Genomic DNA, 24,008 nt, shown 5'->3' on the forward strand with positions numbered 1-24,008 from the left:
TCTGGGAATTATCTGCCGTAATAAGTAGACTTTAAAATGCTGCCTCTGTGTGTGTAAACATTTCAACTTAAGCAAATCAAACTCCAGTTGTTCAGTGGCACTTTGTAGTGCTTCATAGTCGCTCTGGAACCACAAGCAATCAAGCTCTAAATCTTGAGCGCGCCCCCTCAGCCATGCATCTCTGGAGCGTATTATAAATCTAAATAAACTAACACAAGAATATGCCCATGAAAGCAAATATTCCATTATTAAACAGAACTGAACTCAAACAGAAATAAAAATAAATGACGAGTAAACCACGATATGAGAAACCATAAAATTATTGTTTTTGATAAAACAAAAGACACATGTTGGAGCAAATACACTTGGTAAGCGCTTTCACATTTAGCTTCATCAGACCATAAAAACCCATCCAACATCACCTGAATTTAAATTATACACAGTACCAGGATAACCAATGAAAATTAAAAACATCTTAGAACAATCAGTTATATGTGCAAATAAGATGCTTAGACAATTTTATAACTAAAATACTAAAAACAAAAATTAACAGCAAAATACGTAAGTTAATATTTAAGAAATAAAAATAAAATTGCCAATCCTTTAAACCTCGTTGTTTCAAAATATGTTTTAAGTGGGGCTTTTTCATTTAAGCCATTGCCCCAATCAGCTTTCAACCTAATAATCCACCTTACTTCTGTACTTTCTGTTATATTCCTGATATCACCCCCATGCAAGCTAGGTTTAACAATGTCAATAACCAAAAATTTAAAAGTCTGAAGGTTATCCTTTTGTAAAACATGTTTAGAAAGTGCATTGTTATCAAACTGCACCCGAATGCTATAAAGGTGTTCCCTTATCCTGTCTCTAAACATGGTCAGTTTTACCTACATAGAATGACTGGCATAATGTGAAATAAGCCAGATAAACAACATGCTGGGTACAGCAATTAGCATCTACTTTAAAAACATACTTAGTTTTGTGTCGGGTATATAAATGAACCACTACTATCAATGTAACTACAGAAATTACATTTCTCACAGGGATATGTAACATTGTTGATGTCATATTTATTATTTGTATGTTCCCCTTAGATAGCACAACATTCTTTTCAATATTTTCTTATTCTTATATGTAAAATGTAGGCTATCCCCTACTATCTCCCTTAACGTCTGATCAACTGTCAGAATATCCCGATGTTTCTTTATAATTTCTGTAATCATTCTACTATCACTATTATAATGTAGGGGAATACTAATCTTTCTCATTGAGCCAGTATTGGAACTTCTGGTCTCTTGGAAGCCATTGAATTCGGAGAAATAAGGTTGTGCTACTCTTCTCTTTAGCATCGGTACCTCATTTAGTATATTATCTACCTCCACGTCATTAATACCCTGTTGTTACTAACCTATTTTTAAGGCCAAACAGCTCTGATAGAAACCCTTCCTTTGATGCATTGAGTCTTGATGCTCTTAAACCTTGTCCTTTTATTATTATATTTCAGACACATGAAAAGGGTGCATGCTAAGCTTATGTAGTACTATATTCTTATGACAAGGCTTTCCAAATACACCCGTATTAACAGAGTCATTGCCTAATCTGTGTAAATGAACATCTAAGTACTCAATTCTAGTATCAGAAAATGTCATAGAAAACTTCAAAAATTTTGTTGTCGATATTCAGTCAATCATAAAAAGAATATAAATCTTCCTTACCACCTGTCCATATAAAAAATAAATTGTCTACAAAACTATTATAGAAAGGGACAAATCGTATAAACCAATCTCTCTTAAACATGTACTCCTCTTCCCATGAGGCCATAACCATATTGGTGTAGCTATTGGTACAAGAAGCGCCCATAGCTATGCCATCCTTTTGTAAATAGAGAATTCCATCAAACATAAAAACATTATTGTCAGGGATTGCTTCCATAGACATTCATAACAGATCTATTAAAGACCGACTATATTCACTATGTTTAGACAAGTAATCGTTCACATATTCAATTCCAACTATAATTGGGAATCATAGTGAATACTGATTGAACATCTAATGTCATAAAGAAATATTCTGCTCCCTCAGGTAATGTCACAATATACTCATAAAGGTCAATCAGAAACTGTCTTGAATCCTTGAGATCCACACTGTTCCCATCTAAAACAGGATGTAGATGTTTTTCAGTGTATAGAGAAAACAGTACAGTACACAAACCTCATCTTGCCACTATGGGTCTCTGTGATGTTTTTAATTTTCACTGGTTATCCTGGTACTGTGTATAATTTAAATTCAGGTGATGTTGGATGGGTTTTTATAGTCTGATGAAGCTAAATATTAAAGTGCTTAACAAGTGTATTTGCTCCAACACATCTTTTGTTTTATTAAGAACAGAAGTTTTATGGTTCCTCATCTTGTGGTTTATTCCATTATTTATATTTATTGGTTCCTAATTTGCTTAACTTTCCTATTATGCCTGAGTGAGGTATTGCATATGCTCTGGCCAGGTTGAAGTAGACCGTATGCACTGTTTTACTCTGTCCATTGCTTCTGTGACTCTTTCAAAAAAAGTCTCTACCAGGCTGAGTAAACATTACCTGCTTTTGACAAATCTGAACTGATATGGATCCAGTGTTTGGAGGTTCTCTTTGTCCATACTGATTAACTCCATGATACTCCTTTCCATGTCGTTACATATGAAACTGGTCAGATGTTACGTGTCTGTAATTGCCACATTGTTTACAATTATGTCAGTGCATTGTGCTCCTTAGATTTTGAAAATAACTGAAAAGGGTCTTATGATTATCTTTGTCTTGGGTGGCTATCTTTGCCTCAGATGTGGCTTTGATGGATTGAACTAGGCACATGAGTTGTTTAGTTTAATGACAAGAGCTCTGTTAATATGGGAATTACTCTTCCTACCTTTGGCTGCTATTTTCTTCTTTTTATTGTATAGGTTGTTATATTATAATTCCATCATGGGGGTTTCTCACTTGTTTGTGCAGAGAACAACTGCATCCATGTAGATGTTCATCGTGTTTCACTGTTGCAGTCATTACATTTGGGTCAGTTAATAATTGTATTACTTGTGGGAAGCAAATACCTCATAAGGATTTTAATTTGTACTGTATTCCTTGCCTAGGCCCTGACCACGACGTACCTTACTGACGTTTTTTTGCTTTATTTAATCAGCGTACTATCCGTCGTCGGTACATTTTTGCTTCAAAATATTTCGGTTCTCAGTTTAATTATCCAGAAATAACGTTGGTTAGCCATCCGAGTACCGGAATACCGAAAAAATGCAAAGAAAAATTCAGAGACAGGCCGTTGAGGCCCAAAACTGCCGACGACGCTTCTAAGCCAGGCACCAGTTCGCCGGTACTCAGTGAGGCGCTTTCGCAGCCCCTGATACCCACTACTTCTGATTCGCAGGCCTCTACTGAGACCCATTCGGAGTCCGGTATGCCGCGAGATGCTTCACATATGGAACCCGCAGATGTCTCTACCTTGGATGAGTCTGGAGCCGCTGAGCAGGCACCGGCTTCTGAGGGTGTTTTCAGGCCTTCAGATTTGCATATTAAACCGACTCCAGCTTCAGTGCGAAGGCCTAAATCTCGATCTATGTCTAAAAAAATGACGCCCAGTCCACATGTTCAGGCCCCTATGCCTAAAAAACAAATGATCAAAATGGCTGAAGATTTAATTACTCTAATCAGGGGTAGTCAACCCCCCCCCCCCCTCCAGGAGGCCTAGGATTGAATTTGACTATGAATCTTCTGAACAGGACTTTGTTTCTTCTGACTCTTCTAATGATCTGGATTTGCCCATACCTACTTACGAGGACTCTGATGCCGAGGATTCGATTCCCTCTGCTTCTCTGCCTGGGCATTTCTCTTTTGGGGAAACTTTATATACCTTAAGGGAGCATTTCCACTGGGAAAGTCAGGATTTCTCTGAATCCAAAAAGAGGCTTAGGGATTTCCTTCTTCCTCAGCATAGGCCTTTGGCTATACCTCCTGTACTAGATATTGTTGATGGTGTGTTTTTGGAATCCAGTGTGGCCTCTGATTCCTTGCCTCCAGCTCCTAGCAAACCAGACAGGTACTACAGGGTTCCTGTGTCCCACAAATTCCTTTTCAAAAATCCTGTTGCGGACCCTGAAACAATTTCTCAGGGGCCCAAGGGCATTAAGGCTTCTACTGCTAAAAATCCTACCCCTTCTGATAGAGACTCCAGGGCGCTGGATAGATTGGGTAAAAAGGTTTATACTTCTGCAACCTTAGCAATCAGGGCTTAAACTGTCAATTCCATATGCTAAAATATCAACAGCATATCATGGGACTGCTTAAACAGAAAATGATGTTGATTTCTGACTGTGTGGAGAATAAAGATTTGCAGGATTTATTGCAGTCATCTGAACAAGTTGGCAAACATACTTTGCAATGTGTTTTTGATTCTTTAGAGGCCTCTTGTAGGGCTGCTGTTACTGGATCTGTGCTTAGAAGGCATGCTTGGCTTAAGGAGTAATCTCTGCCTGATCATGTTAAAGCAAAACTTTTGGATGCTCCTTTACAGCAGGATCGCTTATTTGGCAATAAGGCTGAAGAAGTTCTAAAAAAGATGGAAGGTAAAGCTAACTCTATGCAAACTGTGAAAGATTTCTTACAAGTACAACCTCCTAGATTTAGTAGGCATTGGCCTACTAAGAACTGGTCCTTTCCAGCTCCTTCCAGAGCCACTACGGCCAAATCCAGACATTCCAAAACCACCAGGTTTCAGTCCCAAGGGACTTTCAGAACTAAACAATGGGATGCTTCCTCTTCCAAATCTGGAAACAACAAGGCACTACCCTATGGTAAACAGCCTCAATGACTTCCCTTTGAAATTACCAAGCACTTACCTCTTAGCCACCCCTTTGGGGGGAAACTGGCTCTTCATTCAAGAAACTAGCAACTTATAACCCAAGATAAATGGGTTTTGAATATAGTGTCCCAGGGATACAGATTTAATTTCCACACCCTGCCAACTCCAAACGGGTGGCCAGACCTACCCCCAAATCAGTTGGCAGAAGCTCAGAAACAAGTACTTTCCCTCCTAAACATGGGGGCAATTCAACTAGTACCAGAAGAGGAAAAGGGACAAGGTTTCTATTCCAGACTTTCCCTGGTACCCAGAAAAGACAAATCATGGTGTCCAATTCTGGACCTCTCTACTCTAAACACATTTCTGGACATTCCAAAATTCAAGATGCTGACTCTTCACCAGTTACTTCCTATGCTAGGCAGGGATGCCTGGTTGGCAACTCTCAACTTAAAAGAGGCTTACCTGCATATCCCAATCAGGGAATCTTGCAGAAAATTCCTACACTCCAAAGCAGGCTGCATGCATTATCAATTCTCTGCACTGCTCTTTGGCTTGTCTACTGCGCCCAGGGTATTCACAATGTGCCTGGCCTCAGTAATTGCATTTTGCAGGCAAAGAAATATTCAAATATATCCTTACCAGGACGATTGTCTAATTCAGGCAGAAAACCAGACCATTCTTCTAAAACATCTGGCATTTGTAAAAAGAGTTCTAACCTGCCTAGGGTACACCATAAACTAAAAGAAATCTCAACTGGTACCCTTTCAAAAAATTACATTCCTGAGTGCAAGCTTGAATACAACTGCCCAGATGGCTTTCCTTACGCCAGAAAAGCAAATTAATTTGGTGACTTACTTCAAACAGGTGGCCACAAAAACCCTGCTATCTGCAAGGCAAATACTGTAAGCCTTGGGGTTCATGGCCTCATGCATTCTTCTAATTCCATATGAAAGACTGTATATGAGGAAACTTCAGTGGTACTTAAAAAGTTTATGGAGTCAACATTGTCACAGCCTGGAAGCAATGATTCCTATCATACCTTGCCTGCGCCTAGAGTTCTATGGTGGGCAGAGACCTGCCATCAAAACAAGGGACTGCCATTCACATCACCCCCTGCCGCCCAAACCCTAACTACAGATGCATCAGATTGTGCTTGGGAGGCTCATCTGGCAGGGAAGTGCATTCAGGGCAAATGGAGCCCAAATCAAATGCACCTTCATATCAATCAAAAAGAAATGCTAGCTGTACAGAATGCACTGACAGCCTTCAAGGACTACCTTCATCCAGGACAATTGCTGATAAAGATGGACAACACCACGGTTATGTGGTACATATGCAGGGGGGTACACATTTCTACCCCCCTCTGCAGACTAGCCATGGCTTTTGTGAAATACGGCCTTGAGCTACCAAGTACAACTACAAGCTCAATTCCTGCCAGGAAAGCAGAATGTTCTGGCAGACGAACTAAGCAGAAATCTCATGGACCCTCACGAATGGAAACTGGAACCAGGGATTTTCAACATGTTGACATGCAAATGGGGGAGCCCAGACATTGATCTTTTTGCCTCACCTCAGAACTACCAATTGGACAAATTTTGCACACAAGAACTCATCACAAAAAAGCCTGGAAAGTGGATGCTCTGTCCTTCAGCTGGAAAAACCTATCGGTCTACGCCTTTCCCCCTCTGCCTTTGCTCACCAAAGTTCTACTAAAAGTCAAACAGGACAAACCAAAAATGATTTTGATTGCTCCAGACTAGCCTCGCCAACACTGGTACCCACTCCTGCGCAGTGTGTCACACATTTCTCCATGCACCTGCCTCGGACACCTTCCTTACTGTCTCGGCAGGAGAACCAAATTCTGCACCCTCAGCTCCAAACATTGAATCTTGCAGCCTGGCTAATCCCTTAAATTCACCATTCGCATCCCTCAGCAAACCTGTGATGGATGTCATTTTGGAGGCGAGAAGACCTAGTACTAGAAAATCTTGTGCTGACAAATGGAAAAGATCCTGTGCCTGGAATCAATCTCAAGGGATGAGCATAGCAGTGCCCAATTTACCTCCGATTTTGCAATACTTAACTGAGATGCTTCACAAGAACCTGTCTTTTTCTTCCATAAAAATCCATGCCTCAGCCATTTCAGCTCATTACAACACAGACCCCCCCCCTCTTCTCTCATCCTCTTCTAAAGCAGTATCTCAGAGGGGCCAAAAACTTGAGACCACCCAGGAGAGCTCCAACCCCTGCCTGGGACTTTAACTTTGTACTGGAGAAACTCGCTCTACCTCCTTTCGAGCCAGCTGGAACTGCAGACTTAAAATTTCTTTCCTGGAAAACAGCCTTCCTTTTAGCAATCACTTCAGCTAGAAGGATATCTGAATTACAGGCCCTTATGGCAGTGGAGCCTTTCATCATCTTTCATGCGGACAGGGTGTCACTCAGGACCAACCCATCATTCATGCCCAAGGTGGTATCCAGTGTGGCTCTTAATCAATCCATTCATTTGCCAACTTTCTTTCCCAATCCACAGAACAAGGGAGAGTGGAGTCTGCATGCATTGGATGTACACAGACAACTTAGATTTTACTTGGGCAAGACTAAATCTCGAAGAAAATCTGAACAACTGCTGGCAGCATTTGCTACAGGGGCAGAGGGGAAGGCTATTTCAAAGCAAACCATTTCTAAATGGATTAGCCATTGTATTCATTTCTGTTATAAGCACCATGGAAAACCTATCCCCCAGGGGATCAGATCTCATTCCACCAGGGCTGCATCTACTTCAGCAGCCTTTCTCAGAGGTGTTTCTACCAGGGATGTTCTACAAGCTGCTACCTGGAGTTCAGTTCATACTTTCACCAAGCATTGTCACTTACCAATTTTCTCTAAATCCAGAGCTGGCTTTGCCACTGCTGTTTTGCAGGGTCTTATAGCTGGTCTTAATGCTGTATAAATCCATCCTCCCAACCTTAGCTTTGGGAATCTACCCAAATGTAATGACTGCAACAGTGAAACACGATGAACATAGTATAGTTATGTACACTTACCATAAATGTAGATGTTCGAGTGTATTCACTGTTGCAGTCCTGGTTACCCTCCCTCCAGGCCCCTGTTTTTCTTTTACTATACCTCTTCTTTCTTTTACTATGCTTAAAAGCCTTTTTGGTGTATTTGCTTTTGTTTGGAGGTATATTTTTGTATTTCTAATTATATATATATATATATATATATATATATATATATATATATATATATATATATATAGCTCCCCATTTGGGGGGCACCCGACATCTGGGGCAAGAAAAACTGATGTAATAGCATCGGCTGCATGTTTTATACCTCTGATGACCTGACGTCATGGAAGAAGGGGCAGCAGCCGACGCAGGATCCAAGACTTTGTTAATCAGGCCGACTGAGGGCAACCTGCCAGCAGATTACCCAAATGTAATGACTGCAACAGTGAATACACTCAAACATCTACATTTATGGTAAGTGTACACAACTGTACTTTTTTTACATGCTGGTACAGTTCCATGGTGTAGGCTTCCACATAAGCAGCAGAATTTTCAGGGTTTGGTGAGGATTTGAAGCTTGGCAAAGTACTGCTTAGGAACTGATAGTTTGTCTTTGAGAAGTTTGTAAAGGTACCATGGGTAGAGGGAGCCTCTGGTTTCAATTTTATTTTAAATGTGTCTGTTTTATGGCCATACCTAACAAGGGATGAAGATATACAAGGAATGGTGTAAGATGCTCCCATGTGGTAAGGACAAGATCTAAGATGTTGTTTCCTATAGTTTGTTGCCTAATTGTTCCATGGCATTTGTTTTGACAAAGACCAGGAATCTCTGTTTGTGCATTAGTCATGGTGCAAGTTAGTCAATAGATGAGTAGTTAAAATTCTCTTGGAAGATGATGTTTGGATTAATAAGTATTGGGATTAAGACTCCAGCTCTTGTAGATGTATCTTGTGGTTTTCTTGGGTCATAGAGGGGGTTCTGTAGTAGCCAGTATGTAGTAACGGACCTTCCTGATAGTGATTTGGGCATGAAGAAGCATCAGGCAGCCGTTGATGATAACCTTTCACAGACAAAGACTGAGACACCACCACCTTTTTTCCCTCCTGCCCAGTCATTGGTCCAAATGTGTGGAAAGCATTATAGCCCTGGTGACCCAGAATACGCTCCACCAGTTTAAACCATGTCACAGACACTACATCAATATCTGCCTTCCAGGTTGAGGAGAACTTGTTTATGCTTCGTATTTTCAGTTGGTTGTTTCATTATGTTGGTATATTTATCCAGTTTGCATTGCCTAAAAAAGGTGTAATAGGAGTGAACAAGGTCTTTGCCAATGTACAAAACCACACAGGGGACAGTTACAGGCCATCCCTGACGTAGCAGTGAGGTCTGTTGAACGTATCCTCCCAGGCTTACAAATATCGGACCCTCCTTGGAATGACACCAGAAACTAAGCCAGTTATTAAAGCCAGTTATTTATTTATTTATCTTTTGCTTATATTGTGATACCATTCTTGGAGGAGGTAGAATGATGTCCAGTGCTAAGCTCATCAGGCTCTGGGATTCATGGCATCTTGCATCCTACTAATCCCATGTGCAAAGCTGCATATGAGGAAACTTCAAGGGTACCTGAAAAACCGATGGTCTCAACACAGCCACAGTTTGGAAACAATAATACCACTAATTCCATGTCTTCAAAAGGAATTTCTGTGGTGAGCTCAAGCATGCCAAACAAACACAGGTCTCCCATTCTGCAAGCCTTAAGCAAATCAAGTCATCACAACAGACGCCTCGGACTACGCCTGGGGGGCGCACATGACAGATCGGTGCATTCAGGTCAAATGGTCCCAAAAAGAAAAGCACCTTCACATCAATCAAAAGGAAATGCTAGCAGTAATAAATGCTATTATAGCTTTCAAAGACCTTCTGCATCCAGGTCAACTATTGATAAGGACAGACAACACCACGGTAATGTGGTACATAAACAAACAGGGAGGAACCCATTCATACCTCCTATGCAGACTGGCCATGTCACTTTGGAACATGGCCCTGGAATTACAAATCGAACTTCAAGCACAGTACTTGCCAGGCAAGGAAAACACGCTGGCAGACAACCTAAGCAGAAATATGACAGATCCACACAAATGGAAGTCGCATCCTCAAGTTTTTACAGAGATAATTCAAGCATGGGGAAGGCCAGACATAGATCTCTTTGCTTCCCACAAAAATCACCAATTGACAAAATTCTGTTCAAGGACTTTCCATCCACAGGCCTGGAGAGTGGACGCTGTCTCTTTCAGTTGGACAACAATGACAATTTATGCCTTTCCACCTCTTCCTCTGTTGCCCAAAGTTCTATTAAAAACCAGAGCAGACAGACCAAAGATGATTCTCATTGCTCCAGACTGGCCAAGACGGCACTGGCACCCACTCCTGAGGAGCCTGACGCATTCCCCTCCATGGACCCTACCTCTAATGCCTCTTCTTCTAACTCAGCACAGCTTCAAAACTTTTCACAGTCAGCTGAAAACACTCAGTCTGGCCGCATGGAAGATTCCTTAACATCACAACAGAACCTACTGTCCAAGGAGGTGCAGGATGTCATTTTGGAGGCTAGAAGGCCATCTACTAGAAAAGCTTACTCTGCAAAATGGAAACGGTTTTGTGCCTGGAATGAGAAAAAGGGCCAGAATCCTGGAAAACTAAATTTACCTCAAATATTACAGTATCTAGCTGAGCTGCTAAGCAGTGGACTTTCATTCTCCTCCATCAAAATCCATGCCTCAGCCATTTCTGCAGAATACAACACTGATCCACCTTTATTCTCTCACCCCCTCTTAAGACAGTTCCTCAGAGGGGCAAAAAATATAAACCCCCCAAGGAAACAACCAATACCTGCTTGGGATCTCAATTTCATTCTAGAAAAGCTGACCTTGCCTCCTTTTGAGCCAGCTGCCTCAACAGATTTGCAATATTTGTCCTGGAAAACAGCTTTCCTTCTGGCCATCACCTCAGCTTGTAGGGTATCAGAACTACAAGCCCTCATGCCTTTTATCATCTTCCATCAGGACAGAGTTTCCTTATGAACCAACCCGTCCTTTATGCCAAAGGGTGGTATCCAGGGTAGCTTTGAATCAGGCTATACACTTACCTACCTTTTACCCTAATCCTCAAAACAAAGGGGGGAGACTACTACATTCCTTGGACATCCACAGACAGCTGCGTTATTATTTGGACAGAACAAAGCCTTTCAGAAAATCAGAACAGCTCTTTGTGTCCTATGCTATAGGAGCTCAAGTACTAATCTATGAACCTATGAACCTATAAGGGAAGCCAATTTCCAAACAGACAATCTCAAAATGGATAGCCCACTGCATATGCTTTTGTTACTCTTTTCATGGTAAAACTGTACCTGCAGGCATCAGAACTCACTCCACAAGGGCCACAGCTACCTCTGCAGCTTTCCTCAGAGGAGTTCCTACCAAAGATATTTTGGAAGCAGCCACTTGGAGTTCTGTGCATACCTTCTCCAAGCACTACCACCTACCATTATACTCCAAAACTAGAGCAGGCTTTGCCACTGCAGTCTTGCAGGGCATTCTGGCTCCTCCTAGTTCCACCTAGTGCCTACCACCCCTTTCTTAGCTTTGGGATTCTACCCATCTGTTATGACTGCAGCTGTATGCACGATGAACATAGTACAGTTTTGTACCTACCATAAATGTAGATGTTAGAGTGCTAATACAGCTGCAGTCCAGGGCTGCAGTCCAGGTTTCCCTCCCTCCTTCCCCTCTTGGGATAGGCCTATTGGCTAACACCTCCTCATACAACCTGATTGGGGTATTCTTTTATGGTGTATTTGCTTGCAACTACTGTATTTTGATTACATTGCATTGCTTTATTACACCAATTTATGTATTGCCTTCCTTCTGGGGGCACCTGACATCTGGGGCAAGAAAAACTGAAGAAAATGGCGTCTGCTGGTTCTTTTATACCCCTGGCGCACTGACGTCAGGGAAGAAGCGACGACAACCGACGCCGGACCTAGACTTTGGAATTCGGCCGACCGAGGACCCGCCTGATGGCAGGAGAACCCATCTGTTATGACTGCAGCTGTATTAGCACTCGAACATCTACATTTATGGTAGGTACAAAACTGTACTTTGCTACTGTAACTGCAAGATAATGACACCAAACCAGGCAGAAATTGCAAGTAAATGTACTTATGATTAAAATGGAGTAATATGTGCTTAAATGGTTAAATGAGACATACCCCACAGAATATCAAAATAGTGACATTATTGTGAATAAAACTAGAAAGCTATACCCTTAGACCAGACAGAAATAACCACCAGTAATTTTTCTGGTACTTTTCCGTTATCGGGGCAACACTTTAAACGTGGTAGCTGGTGGTTGAAATCATCGCACAGCTGCTTATTTTGTGTATTATTGTAGTGTTAGTGTAAGCTAAATCATACCTGTTGATAAATTGGAAAGAATTCTGTCTTTTTAGTTTTGATGAAACAAATACTGCTGCACATTAGTAATGCTTTCGTACACATTAAAAAAAAAAAAACCTTAAGAGCTAACAGCTGTGTGAGCATTCAGAGTGCCAGCTACCGCTTTTAAAGTCTTTGTTACATATTTTTAAAGGCTTACATTACAGAGAGGTGAAGGGGTGCTAGGCCCTGTTACAAACTGTATTACAAAACAACCCCACAGAAAAGCTATGCAGCTCCTGTTAATCCCGCCAACAGTAACTATTGCCAGCAAATCAGATCTTCCATCTCTAAAAACAGTCATGAAAGGCTTACATTAGGGAGAAGTGAGTGGGTGCTATTCTCTATTACAAATGTTATTAGCAATAACAAAAAAAAAAAGAGAAAAGTGATGCAGCTCCTGTCAATCCCCCTTACAGTAAATGTTGCCAGCAAACCAAATCTTTCATGGTAATATCATATTTTATTTGTATAGGTCTAGAGAAACAATAGCTAGATCTGCAGTTCTCCATTATCATTTTCAAAGCTGTCCTTAATATGAAAATGTAGGGTATGTGACTGGTTTTGCTTATTTAACTTTAATTAGGAGATCTGACATGTGAAGGCTAGAGAGATCTGGTTGGCCAAGAGACTTGGGGAAACTAACAGCTGTGCCGAGGATTCAGAGTGCCAGCTACTTCATTTAAAGTATTGCCTTGACAACGGTAACAACCTTGCCTTCTAGTCAATTAAAGAAAAGTAACATTCACTAAGTAAACACACAAAGACAGTGTAATAGTGCATTTATGCACATACTTGTATACAGTGCAATGTTACTTTCACATAATTTGTTATCCTGGTAGCAGTCATATGAAATAAACCCCTTTCTAAGTTGTACATTTTAAAATGTTTTCATTTCCCAGGTTGAAAGGAATGTTGAAGAGAAGTAAGACTAAAACTTGTTTTATCTATAATATTTGCCACACGCTCGGAATTCAGTCATATCAGTTGATGATGTGTCTTTCACAGGTAGTTTCAATCCTGTCAATTTTACACTTATTTCACGCATCATGGATTATACTATCTGGCAGTTGCCAAAGGACAAAGACTCAGCAATTCAGTTTTTACAGGAGAAAGGAATTCTTTATAATGAAAGATTTTGTTCTAATAGGCACATTTTGAAGTTATGTGTCAGTAGTAAGGAAGCTCCCAAATGGCGTACTCATCATGTATTCCTTGAGAAAAAGGGTTTGCGAAGTCAAAACTGGTTTGAGGGGTCAGGCATCCCTTTCCTTACTGCTGTCAGATTTATTTACTTCTGGTGTCAGGAGTTGACATCTGTGGACTTTTGTGAACTACAATTACACATGAATCGTAACACTACTGTAGACTGGAACAACTATATGCGGGAGGTGTGTGCTACTGCTTTACTTTCACAGCTTTCTATAAAAAATTGGTGGATTAAACAAAATTGTGGAAGTAGCTAAAAGTCTTTTTACTAAAAGAAAAAGCAACACTGGCTGTGTTCTTCTTCAACAGTTGGTTTTTGGAGGATTGTGCCGGGAGTCCAAACAGTGCTTTCTGGTAGCTGTCCCTGACCGTTCAGCCCAACCCTTACTATCTGCCATTCAGGACAACATAGCAGAAGGTAGTATCATTCACTCAGACTGCTGGAAGGCTTGCAAGAGTGATGAATTAAGGGATGCTGGATATGAACATTTCAGTGTGAACCACAGCTACAATTCCGTGGATCCAGACATTGGGTGTCGTATACAAACTGTGGAGCGATTATGGGGCAGTACCAAGTGGTGTAATAAATGGCATTGGGGCAGTGCTAGACAACATCTAGACTCTTATTTGGCAGAAATTATGTAGATATGTGCCATTCCAAAATATTCATTGTTTTCAGCTATGTTGAAAGACATTTCAACTTTTATGCCTCCTGCTTAAGTGTTACTTCATGTGCTGTGATTACTTCATGTGCTATGATCCATGTTTATTCTACAAGTTATGTAATAAAAAAGTCCAGATTCACTTCCTAATGTTTAAAATGTAGTCTGCTACGTTTCTTTTACTTTTGAGGTGGTTGTCATGTAATGTCACTGTAAATTCTTCTTAGTGTGGTATGTACATGACAAGGAGCAGTACTGTCACTTGTTTAACTTGCATACTTTTTTGAACTTGAAGACCAGATTGTTACCGTTATCAGGGCAACACTTTAAAAGCACTAGCTGGTGCTTTAAAAAAAAACACTTCAGGGCTCACAGCTGTGCGAAGATTCCAAACACAAACTTCAGGGCTAAGAGCTGTGTGAGGATTCCGAGCGCCAGCTGCCACGATTAAAATATTCCTGTACCTATTTTTAAATGCGTAAATTAGGGAGAGATTAGGTGGTGGAAGTCCATATTACAATTGTAATTGACAAAAAGAAAAGTGATGCAGCTCCTGTTAATCCCCCCTACAGTAACTGTTGCCAGCAAATCACAGCTTCCATCAATAAATAGTGAGGATTCCAAGCATCTCAAGAAACAGGGTATGTGATTATGTTTTTGGTGATGAAACTTTAATAATGGGATGTGACATCTGAAGACTAGACAGAAGTGGTTGGCAAAAGAGACGAGACATAGGGATGATAACAGGTGTGCAAGGATTCCAAGCGCAACTACCGCGTTTAAAGTGTTGCCCCAATAATGGAAAAGTACCATTTTTTATAGAGAGAGTAAAAAGCTTTAAAAGAGCAACTAAACAGTATAAAATGCAGGTGATTGAAAGTGCAACAGTAGTAGACAATAAACAAATGAAATAACAGGGCTTCCTATCGAAATATTGGTATTCGAAATATTGAGTAACAACAAGCTGAAAAAAAGGCCTAAAAACCAAGTAAAAGAATTAATCTCAAAGATTGTTGTTCTTTAAACTTCTTTTTTGTGGGGGGACAAGGCACCCACACCCCCAAACTTATATATACTGACTCTGAGGTTACCATACCTTGGAGAAAAAGGAATATCTAGAGAAATGGCAATCTTTGACTTTGTATATGCAAGTCTGTTTTTCAGCCATTTAGTCTGAGTTTGACATTTCAAATGGTTACCAGTAATTGCTTTTTTCCTTCCCTTTTTGATGAAAACCATAGCTTGGAATGCCTGGAGGACACCAAGATTAGAGCAGTTTGTATCTGTCAATTCAGGGCTTTCCACACTTCTCAGAGTCTTGAGTAAAAAATTACATGGCAATCAGAAGCCAAGTATACCGTTAAGTAGTCCACAGCATTAACAGCTGTGAAACACTTTGCTGTGCAACACTTTTGTTGTTCTTTGGGAAACAGAGTAAAGTCTTCTGAAACTGTAAATAGATTTCTGATGCAGTTTTGTATGGCTTCCACAAGTGGGTTAACACAGTAGTGTTTCCCGTATAGGCAAACCACAGCGTTTAATTTTGATTTTATGCAGAAATAAGGTCCAAAATAATATAAGTATATGCTCATTTTAATTTTACTGATATTGGATCAGGGATGTATTGCTAGACGCTGAATGGTGAGGATGCTTAACAAATTTTTAACCTTCTCAAGAATTTTCAATTGTTTTCCATGTTTTGTCTAAGTTTCTATCAGGTACTGCTCTCCTTATTTATAAACAGTTGAGTAGTCATATACACTTATGCACTCATGTACAGTCCCCTTTCAATACTCAGACTGTTGCAAAGAATGATTGACACTGACAGGACCATATTGGCTGCTTTGATGTTTCTTTCTAGATCTCTGTCCATGGTTTACTGTCCTCTTCCTTAACAGTAGATCTGAAGTAGGAGATTCATTTGTCTGCAACCTGTGGGTTATGGATCCGATATCGGATCCGAACCGGCATGGTTTTCCAGCTATGGATCCAAGCTCTCAGCTCCTCCCCTCACCCATAATGCCCTGCTCTACCCTCATGACCCCAGATCTATGGTGACTGGATTTGTTTCTCAAGCTCTCAAGCTAAGTGGTAGTTTTATTGTTAAATTTCAGAAATTTGAAGTTTGTATTCTTTTTTTGAGTGAAAGTGTAGGTTTCCCCTTTGATATTTTTACTTTCTAGAGTTAATCTAAAAGTTTTATCCCTCCCCTCGCTGTTGACGTAGAGTGTGTGTGTTGGGCCTGTGTGTGTATTGGTTGTTTAGTTACTTTAGTTTGGTAACTACTTTTTTTAGACTAGGATGGCAGACCAACCCAAGTCTATTTTGTGGCCATAAGCTTTCCCCAGCTGATGGCCACACTCGTGTTAGATGCCTGGGGTTGAACACCTCACATCTGGATGTTCCATTTGTGCAGGGTTCAACCCAGGGCATTGAAGGAGCGGAGGTCCAAGCTTGTTTTGGGGCCTTTTTTTACCGGGGACGGCTCCGACCTCCGTTCCTTCCGTTATTCTGCACCCTCCTCCCTCCTGGGACTCAACCTCCCGCTTCTGGTTCGGAGGAGAGGGATGCTAAGAAAAGGACCGGAGGGAGAAGCACCATGCGGCCGAGACCTCTGTTTTGGCCCCGCCAGCCAAGCGGGCTTCTCCCCGCCCGGGCTCGGTCTCCTCCTTCCGGTCTCCTGTGTGTTTTCACTGGGACCTGAGGAGAAGGAGACCGAGGCTATCGAGGAGGCACTCCAGGCCTACCGGTAGCCTCGCCGAGATCCACGATGCTGATCTGGACCGGATGATGAAGGTTCATCCAGGCCCAGATGCAGATGGGAGTGTTTGCCTCCCTCTGGGGAGCTCAACACCCTTTTAAACCGATTGCTCCTTCTCCGACCCGCCGGATCCGCCCTGCCCTCGCTCGGAGCCTGGATCCAGCCTCGGATCCGGGGATTGATGTAGTGGAGAGGGCCCTGTTGAGGGTCTCCTCCCTCTGCACTGTGCCAGGCTTCCACCATCCTGCCCTGGGACAGCCCGCTTCTGTGCCCCAAGTTGCTCCAATGGAACAAGTTGCTGCTTCGCAGGAGTCCTCTGACAGGCCCCCAGAGGATGTCCGAGGCACATTGACTCCCCAGTCTCACGAAGACACGGACTTGGAGGAAGGGAAGGCTCCCCACGGTCACCCCCGAGGATGTCCATTTGGAGACATCATGGAAATGTAAGAGGGGTGGTCTGCCCCAAGTTTTCCTCGAGTCCGTGTTCTTGGAGGCATTTGAAGCGGGCCCATCTACCTCTTGGGTGTCCTCCTGGTGGACCTCATTACCACCAGGGTGTGGAAGGAACCGACACACGTGGAGCCAATTCCTAAGAGGCCCGATAGGATCCTTAGCCCACCGTCGATGCCATGTGGGGGGGCCCCACCAGAGGAACTTGCTCAGGAGAGTCCTCAGTCCATCCCGCAAGGAGTCTCGGATGATGGACGCTTGGGGAGCGGATGTTTAGTTCAGCGACCTGGATGCAGCGAGATCTCATTAAAGAATACGCTGCATCTCCCCAGAGTCCATGTCGGAGGAGGACAGGGTGCTGTACCCTATGGCCTTAGGTCAGTTACACAACACCTCTATGCGGCTACTCTCCTAGTCACTTTTGATGGTTCTGCTCTTTGGCAAAACCGGAAGGGGGGAAGACGCTCTCTCGCCGCCCCGGGCCTCTTCTGCACCCCAGAGGCCCTACTCTAGGAACCAAAGGGTCAGAAGAAGATGTGGTTCCGAGTCGCAGCTAGTCCCCAGCCTGCTCGACAACCAGTCCTTCCGTGGCAGAGGAGGACAGGGAGACGCTCTAGAGGCGTAGCCCTAGAGGGGCTCCCAGAAACTTCGGGTCCAGGTGAGGGGTTGCCCAGCTGCTCCACTCTGGAGGCAGTCGGGGCGTTTTCGGGGCACCTAGCGGCATGGGAGTCCATAACATCAGACCGCTGGGTTCTCCAAATCATATCCAGAGGATATCGCATCCTTTTCTTCACTTTCCAAAGTTGAAGTCCCTCCCAGACGTTCCACCCGGGGGGCCGCTTTGGCAGAAATTGGCCATCTGCTAAAGGCCCAGCCCGTCCCCCAGACCAGATCGGATCAGGGTTCTACTCCAGGTTCTTTTAGTGCCAAAGAAGACGGGGAACTAAGACCAATTCTAGACCTTTCTCTTGAATCTGGCAGTCCCCAAGGAAAAATTCGAATGGGCACTCTGCAATCTATTCTCCCCTTCTGGGAGAAAATCACTGGATGCTCGATAGACCTCAAAGCACATCCTGATGGACAGGCCCAGGAGGTTCCTCCGCTTCGGGAGCCAGTCACTACCAGTTCGGGTCCTTCCCTTTGGTCTCACCACAGCCCCAGGGTGTTCACCAAAGTATTAGCAGTGGTAGCGGCCCACCTGAGGCTTCAGGGGTGCAGGTCTTTCCCTACCTGGACGACTGGCTTCTACCACCCCAACAAGGCATCTACTAAGACTCCTTTCTCCATCTTGCTCCTTTTCTGGGCATCACAATAAATACAAAGAAATCCAACCTGGCTCTACACAGCTCTTAGATTTTATAGGGGCCAGGCTAGACACAGAGCCTTCCTCACCGCGGACAGAGTTCAAAATCTGCAGCTCCAGGTGCAGGCCATTCTCCACTCAACTTCTGTTCCGCAGAGTTGGTCCTGAGGGCTCTAGGGTCCATGGCGCCTGCTATAGCACTTCTCCCTCTTGCCAGGCTCAATATGCATCCTACAGTGGACTCTCTTAGTACAGTGGTCTTACCTTGCTCTCCTATGCATCATCCCATTGCGATCAAGGCGCCAGTCCCTCTTGTGGTGGCTTCACCTCCAGTTCTCCACAGGCCCATTTTGTTTTTCTGCTTCTCTCTCCACACACGGTGACGACGCCCCCCCGCCTCAGGGGGGGACACATTTTTGAGCGCCCCGTCCCCAAGCGCGTGGAGCGATTCAGAGACCTTACTGCATATCAACATTCTAGAGATGAGCGGTGCTCTTGGACTTTCTTCCCTTGGGAACAATTGCGATTCAATCGGACAACATGTCTGTGGTCTGGTACATCAACAAGCAAGGGGAACAAGGTCTTACCCTCTTTGTCGAGAAGCCATGAGAGTTTGGGAATGGGCAATCTCCACCAACAACGCACATTCCGGTCGGTCCAACATCCTAGCGGACAAGCTCAGTCGCACCATTCTGACCCCACGTGGTCTCTCAATTGTCAAGTAGCGATATTCACACGGTGGGGAACTCCTTCATGCGATCTTTTTGCCTCTCCTCAAACACCAAGTGCGACAGTTTTTTGGCCGCTGATACCTCCTCCCGGAGGTTCCCAAGAGACGCTCTGGTGCATGCTTGGCCACCCGGTCTTCTGTATGCTTATCCACCCTTGCCTCTGATGCTCCAAGTTCTTCAAGCTCGGGTGGGTTGCAGAATGATTTTCATTGCTCCGTTTGGCCTCGACAGATCTGGTTCCCCTTCCTAAGGTCTCACTCGGTGAATCCTCCTTGGATTCTAGATCCCATTCGGATCTGATATCCCATCCATCCTGCACCTCCCTCCGAATCTGGACAACCTGAAGCTGACCGCTTGGCTGCTCCAGTTCCACTCTTGATCAGGACTCCACCTGTTAAGGCAATTCTGGTGGCAGCTCATAAACCGTCCACTAGGAAGGTCTACCGCAGCAAGTGGAAATGGTTTTCTTTGCAAGGCCTGAATCCCCTTAGTGCTTGACTTTCTAACCACTCTTTTAACGATGGTGCCAGCAGTTCCACAGTCAAAGTACAACTGGCGGCAATTTCTCATTATCACATTGGCCATGACTCTAACCCTCTTATGTCAGCCAAGTTGTGTAAAATTTTCCTTAAAGGTACTTTTCTTCTCAGGCCCCCTGTAAAACAAGCGGTTCCTCCTTGGGACCTCTCTTGGTTCTCCAGGCCTTGACCGCCCCTTCAACCAGCGGCTATGGTGGATCTCAAATTCTTGTCTTACAAGACAGCCTTTTGGTAGCCATTACATCGGCCAAGAGAGTTTCAGAGCTTCAAGCATTATCAGCTAAACCTCCTTACTTGGTTTTTCATCCGGACCGTGTCTACCTCAGGACCAACCCGTCCTTTCTTCCTAAAGTTGCTTCTGAAGCAAACATCAATCAGTCCATTAACCTCCCTGTTTTCTTCCCTAAATATGAAAACAAAGGTGAATATAAGCTTCACTCATTAGATGTCCACAGGCAACTTAGATTTTATCTAAACAGGACGGCTGGTCATAGGCAATCCGACCAGTTGTTTATTTCCTTTGCAAAATTTAATTTGGGCAAGCCAATTTCTAAAGTTTCTCTGTCCCGCTGGATTTCACAGTGCATCTTATTGGCCTATCAAGCTTCAGGAAGGGGAGGGTGTTCATGCCCATGCAACCCGGTCAGTAACCACCGCCGCAGCCTGCAAGGGTAGGATGCCTCTAGATGATATTTGTGCAGCAGGGCTTCATCTCATACTTTTATCTCCCACTATAAGTTGGATCTTGCATCTAGGGTAGAGCATCCTTTGGCTGAATATCCTTCCATGATGGCCACCCAAGGTTCAGGTAGCTGGGGACTCTGTCCCACAGGTTGCAGACATATTAATCTCCTACTTCAGATTTAGAAGTTATGTACTCACCATAACGTTCCATCTGAGTAGGTATATTCATTTGTCTGCAACCATCCCGCCCTCCTATCCCCCTGGCCTTTCAGTTTCCTGCATATTATCTGTTACCCTTTTCAGGGTGTTGTTGCTGTTGGCAAACTCGATCTGAGGTCATGAGGGTAGAGCAGGGCATTATGGGTGAGGGGAGGAGCTGAGAGCTTGGATCCATAGCTGGAAAACCATGCCGGTTCGGATCCGATATCGGATCCATAACCCACAGGTTGCAGACAAATGAATATACCTACTCAGATGGAACGTTATGGTGAGTACATAACTTCTAAATATATAAAATCCCATTAAATAATTTCCAGTACCATTATATCTGTGATCTTTGGTTCATATTATTGTCGTTAAAGTGAAGATGGAAATGATCTCATCTCATCTCATTTGGATATTGATGTGATTTTTACCTTTCTCACTGCATTACTGGCCTTCAGTCCCAGTTAATTAAAATGTTCTCCTTTCCTGTGCGGTTTTGTGGCAGCATCCCAATATGTCAGATCATCAGGTAGATTCTACTCTACATTGAAGGAAACATTGCAGACTATCAAGATCTTAGTCACCAGATATAGCTAGGGCAAGGAAAAAGGCAGACAAATCCCATAATACTTCCAGAGTATGCTCTTATAGTTTGATGGTGTATGAATATACAGTGAAGTGAACAGGTAACATTTGCTCATATGTATGTAGCATTAAGTGTATTCTAGTGCAAATAGTACCATAGATCAAATGCTGTTAGCTAGCTGGTGTCCATCAGAAGAAAAGCACCACAGAGTCTGGTTTCATTACCCAAAAGAGGAAAGTAGAATAAGCCCTTATTTGCTTGGAACTTCTTTCCCTAGCTTATCCCTCTGAAGCTGAGGCTGCTAGATGAACACAAGTCTGTAGTAGTATAGATGCTTGCTTTGCCTATGATAATGGGTCATTTGCAGAAATGTAAAATGTAAGGTATAGATTAACAGTACAAATTGTCATTTTTTATTTCAGGATTATAAAATGAGCAGTAACCCATGTGGACATTGTCTAATAATCAACAACATGATATTCCAGGATAACATTAAGCACCCCAATCGACTTGGTTCCAATATTGACTGCAATAAATTGGAAAATCTTTTTAAATCATTTAATTTCCTTGTGACTGTGTACACCAATCTAAAGAAGATGGTAAGTTGAAATCAGAATAAGACTGTAATATGAAAAATAAACATACATACCAAAACTGTTATGTCTGAAAACTGTAATTGATGTGGTTGGGATATGCTTGATTATGGCTTCATAATAATAATATATTCCTGACATTTTGAATACTTGTTGTAATGTGTGTATGCGTCTTTGTGTCTGCATTTGTATATGTATGTGTTCATACTTGTAGAATTTTATGTAGAGTTATAGAATGCCACTGACATGAGCTGATTTTCAAGTCATTGCAACTGATTCTAGCTCAATTTCTACCACTCGTTCAAAGTAGAATTCTTGTTGGTAACAGAATTTCTCCAGTGTAGTTCTTAAAATCCATGTTTTTTTTTTTTGTTTTGTTTTGTGTGGTAAATCCCATCTCTGTTTCTTTAGCTTGGAAGCCCTTGTCAAAGACCTACAACTTAAGTTTTGAATCTGTTTGTTTCCCCCATGTATTACTCTGTCTCTTTTTCTTTCTTGGATGGGCAGGAGATGGAGCAAGAGGAACTGGCAGTGTCATACTGTGATCAGACTGAGATGTTTTTTTTTTCAGTACATGTACTTTTCTTTGGTTTGCCATTATATTGTGACATCAATACTAAAACATGCAAGGTCTTTGTCTTCCATGGTTGATGTAGATGTCTGTCAAACAACTACAATTCTTTGTTTCTACTAAGGCTGAATCAAACAGTCCACATTACTGTATTCCTTCTATTTGGGAGTAGTCAGCTTTCAACCAGTCAGTCTTGCCTCTCTTATGCTAACCTCTCTACTAAACCTTTGTCATTGACAATTTAGGCATTCATTTTTGACTGATCTCTGCTGTTGTCCGAGAGCTGCCAGTGATTCTCCAGTCATGTGCTTAACTCCTAACTAATTTGCTTTCCGTGAAGCTTATCAGGTGGGTTCCTGTTCCTGTCTGGAGGACAGTAATCTCTCTGTGATGGAACTTAGGTGACTACTTGGAGTGAAAACAAGGAAACTGTCATTGGTCAGCATTAGATTTCAGGATCTTTCAGGTGTCCTTATGTTGTCCTTGGATTAAAGAGGGGAGTAACAGCAGACCTCTTGCACCAGACTTTTGTGTGTATACTGTTTAGTTATCCAGTTGTCGCCTGTTATTTTTGTACAACTTTGAAAATTGTCATTAGTTTTCTTTCTTCATTTTTAATCATTTTTGGGTTATAACTTGTCATCTTCATTCTCCAGTATTCTTTCTGCTCCATGTATAGTACTGTGGCAACATTAGAATTTGCTTAAGTTCATCTATCCTTTTCTTGGTCTCGTTTTTCGCAAATGGGTTATGCTGCTTTTGTGGCATGTAATCCAGCCAAAGCTTTTCTAGCAGTGATTTATGCCTTGTTTAATGTTGCCTGTAGTTATGGTATTTGGCCAGTAGGGTGTGCTATTGATTAAAAGCAAGTAGGATTGACAAAGTTTAGTTTTTCTCACAACTTTGTGCAGTGTGCTCCTTTCTGTCACCAGCTTGTCAGCCTTGTAACATTTGGATATTATTCAAGATGCTCAGATTTATTACCAGATTTCATGAGATATTTACTTTGACTCCTTTCTAGAAACAAGGAAAACTCACAATGTGCAACTTCTTGAAGGTAGATATTGGGGTAGTATTGTATTTGTTAGTTATGTTTATTCCTCTACTTTTATGTGTTGTTTCACTTACCTTTGTAATCTCAAGAATTGAGCTGATGCACGAAATTTCATTTAGGCTACATGTGTGTAGTTCTAAATGACAAAGTTTACTTTAACTTTTAGACGTTATCAATTGCATACACTGATCAGTTAAATTGTCAATAACTTTACAATAAACATGTAATACGCTTTTTTTCAACTCCTTTCAATAAGCAGTACAGCCATGTCCAGATTATGATGTCAAG

The 24,008-nt window shown here is 42.4% G+C and overlaps 1 protein-coding gene across 1 annotated transcript in view; it reads left to right on the forward strand.

Moving 5' to 3' along the window:
* Positions 1–24,008, forward strand: part of CASP9 (caspase 9) — a 785,542-nt gene that overhangs the window by 396,470 nt on the left and 365,064 nt on the right. The window contains exon 6 of the mRNA XM_044060440.1: positions 21,925–22,101. Coding sequence (XP_043916375.1) covers positions 21,925–22,101 — 177 coding nt within the window. The remainder of the gene's footprint in view (positions 1–21,924; positions 22,102–24,008) is intronic.

Source organism: Protopterus annectens, chromosome 2.part0 (assembly GCF_019279795.1).
Source record: "Protopterus annectens isolate FY-2018-M chromosome 2.part0, PAN1.0, whole genome shotgun sequence".
Taxonomy (NCBI): Eukaryota; Metazoa; Chordata; order Ceratodontiformes; family Protopteridae; genus Protopterus; species Protopterus annectens.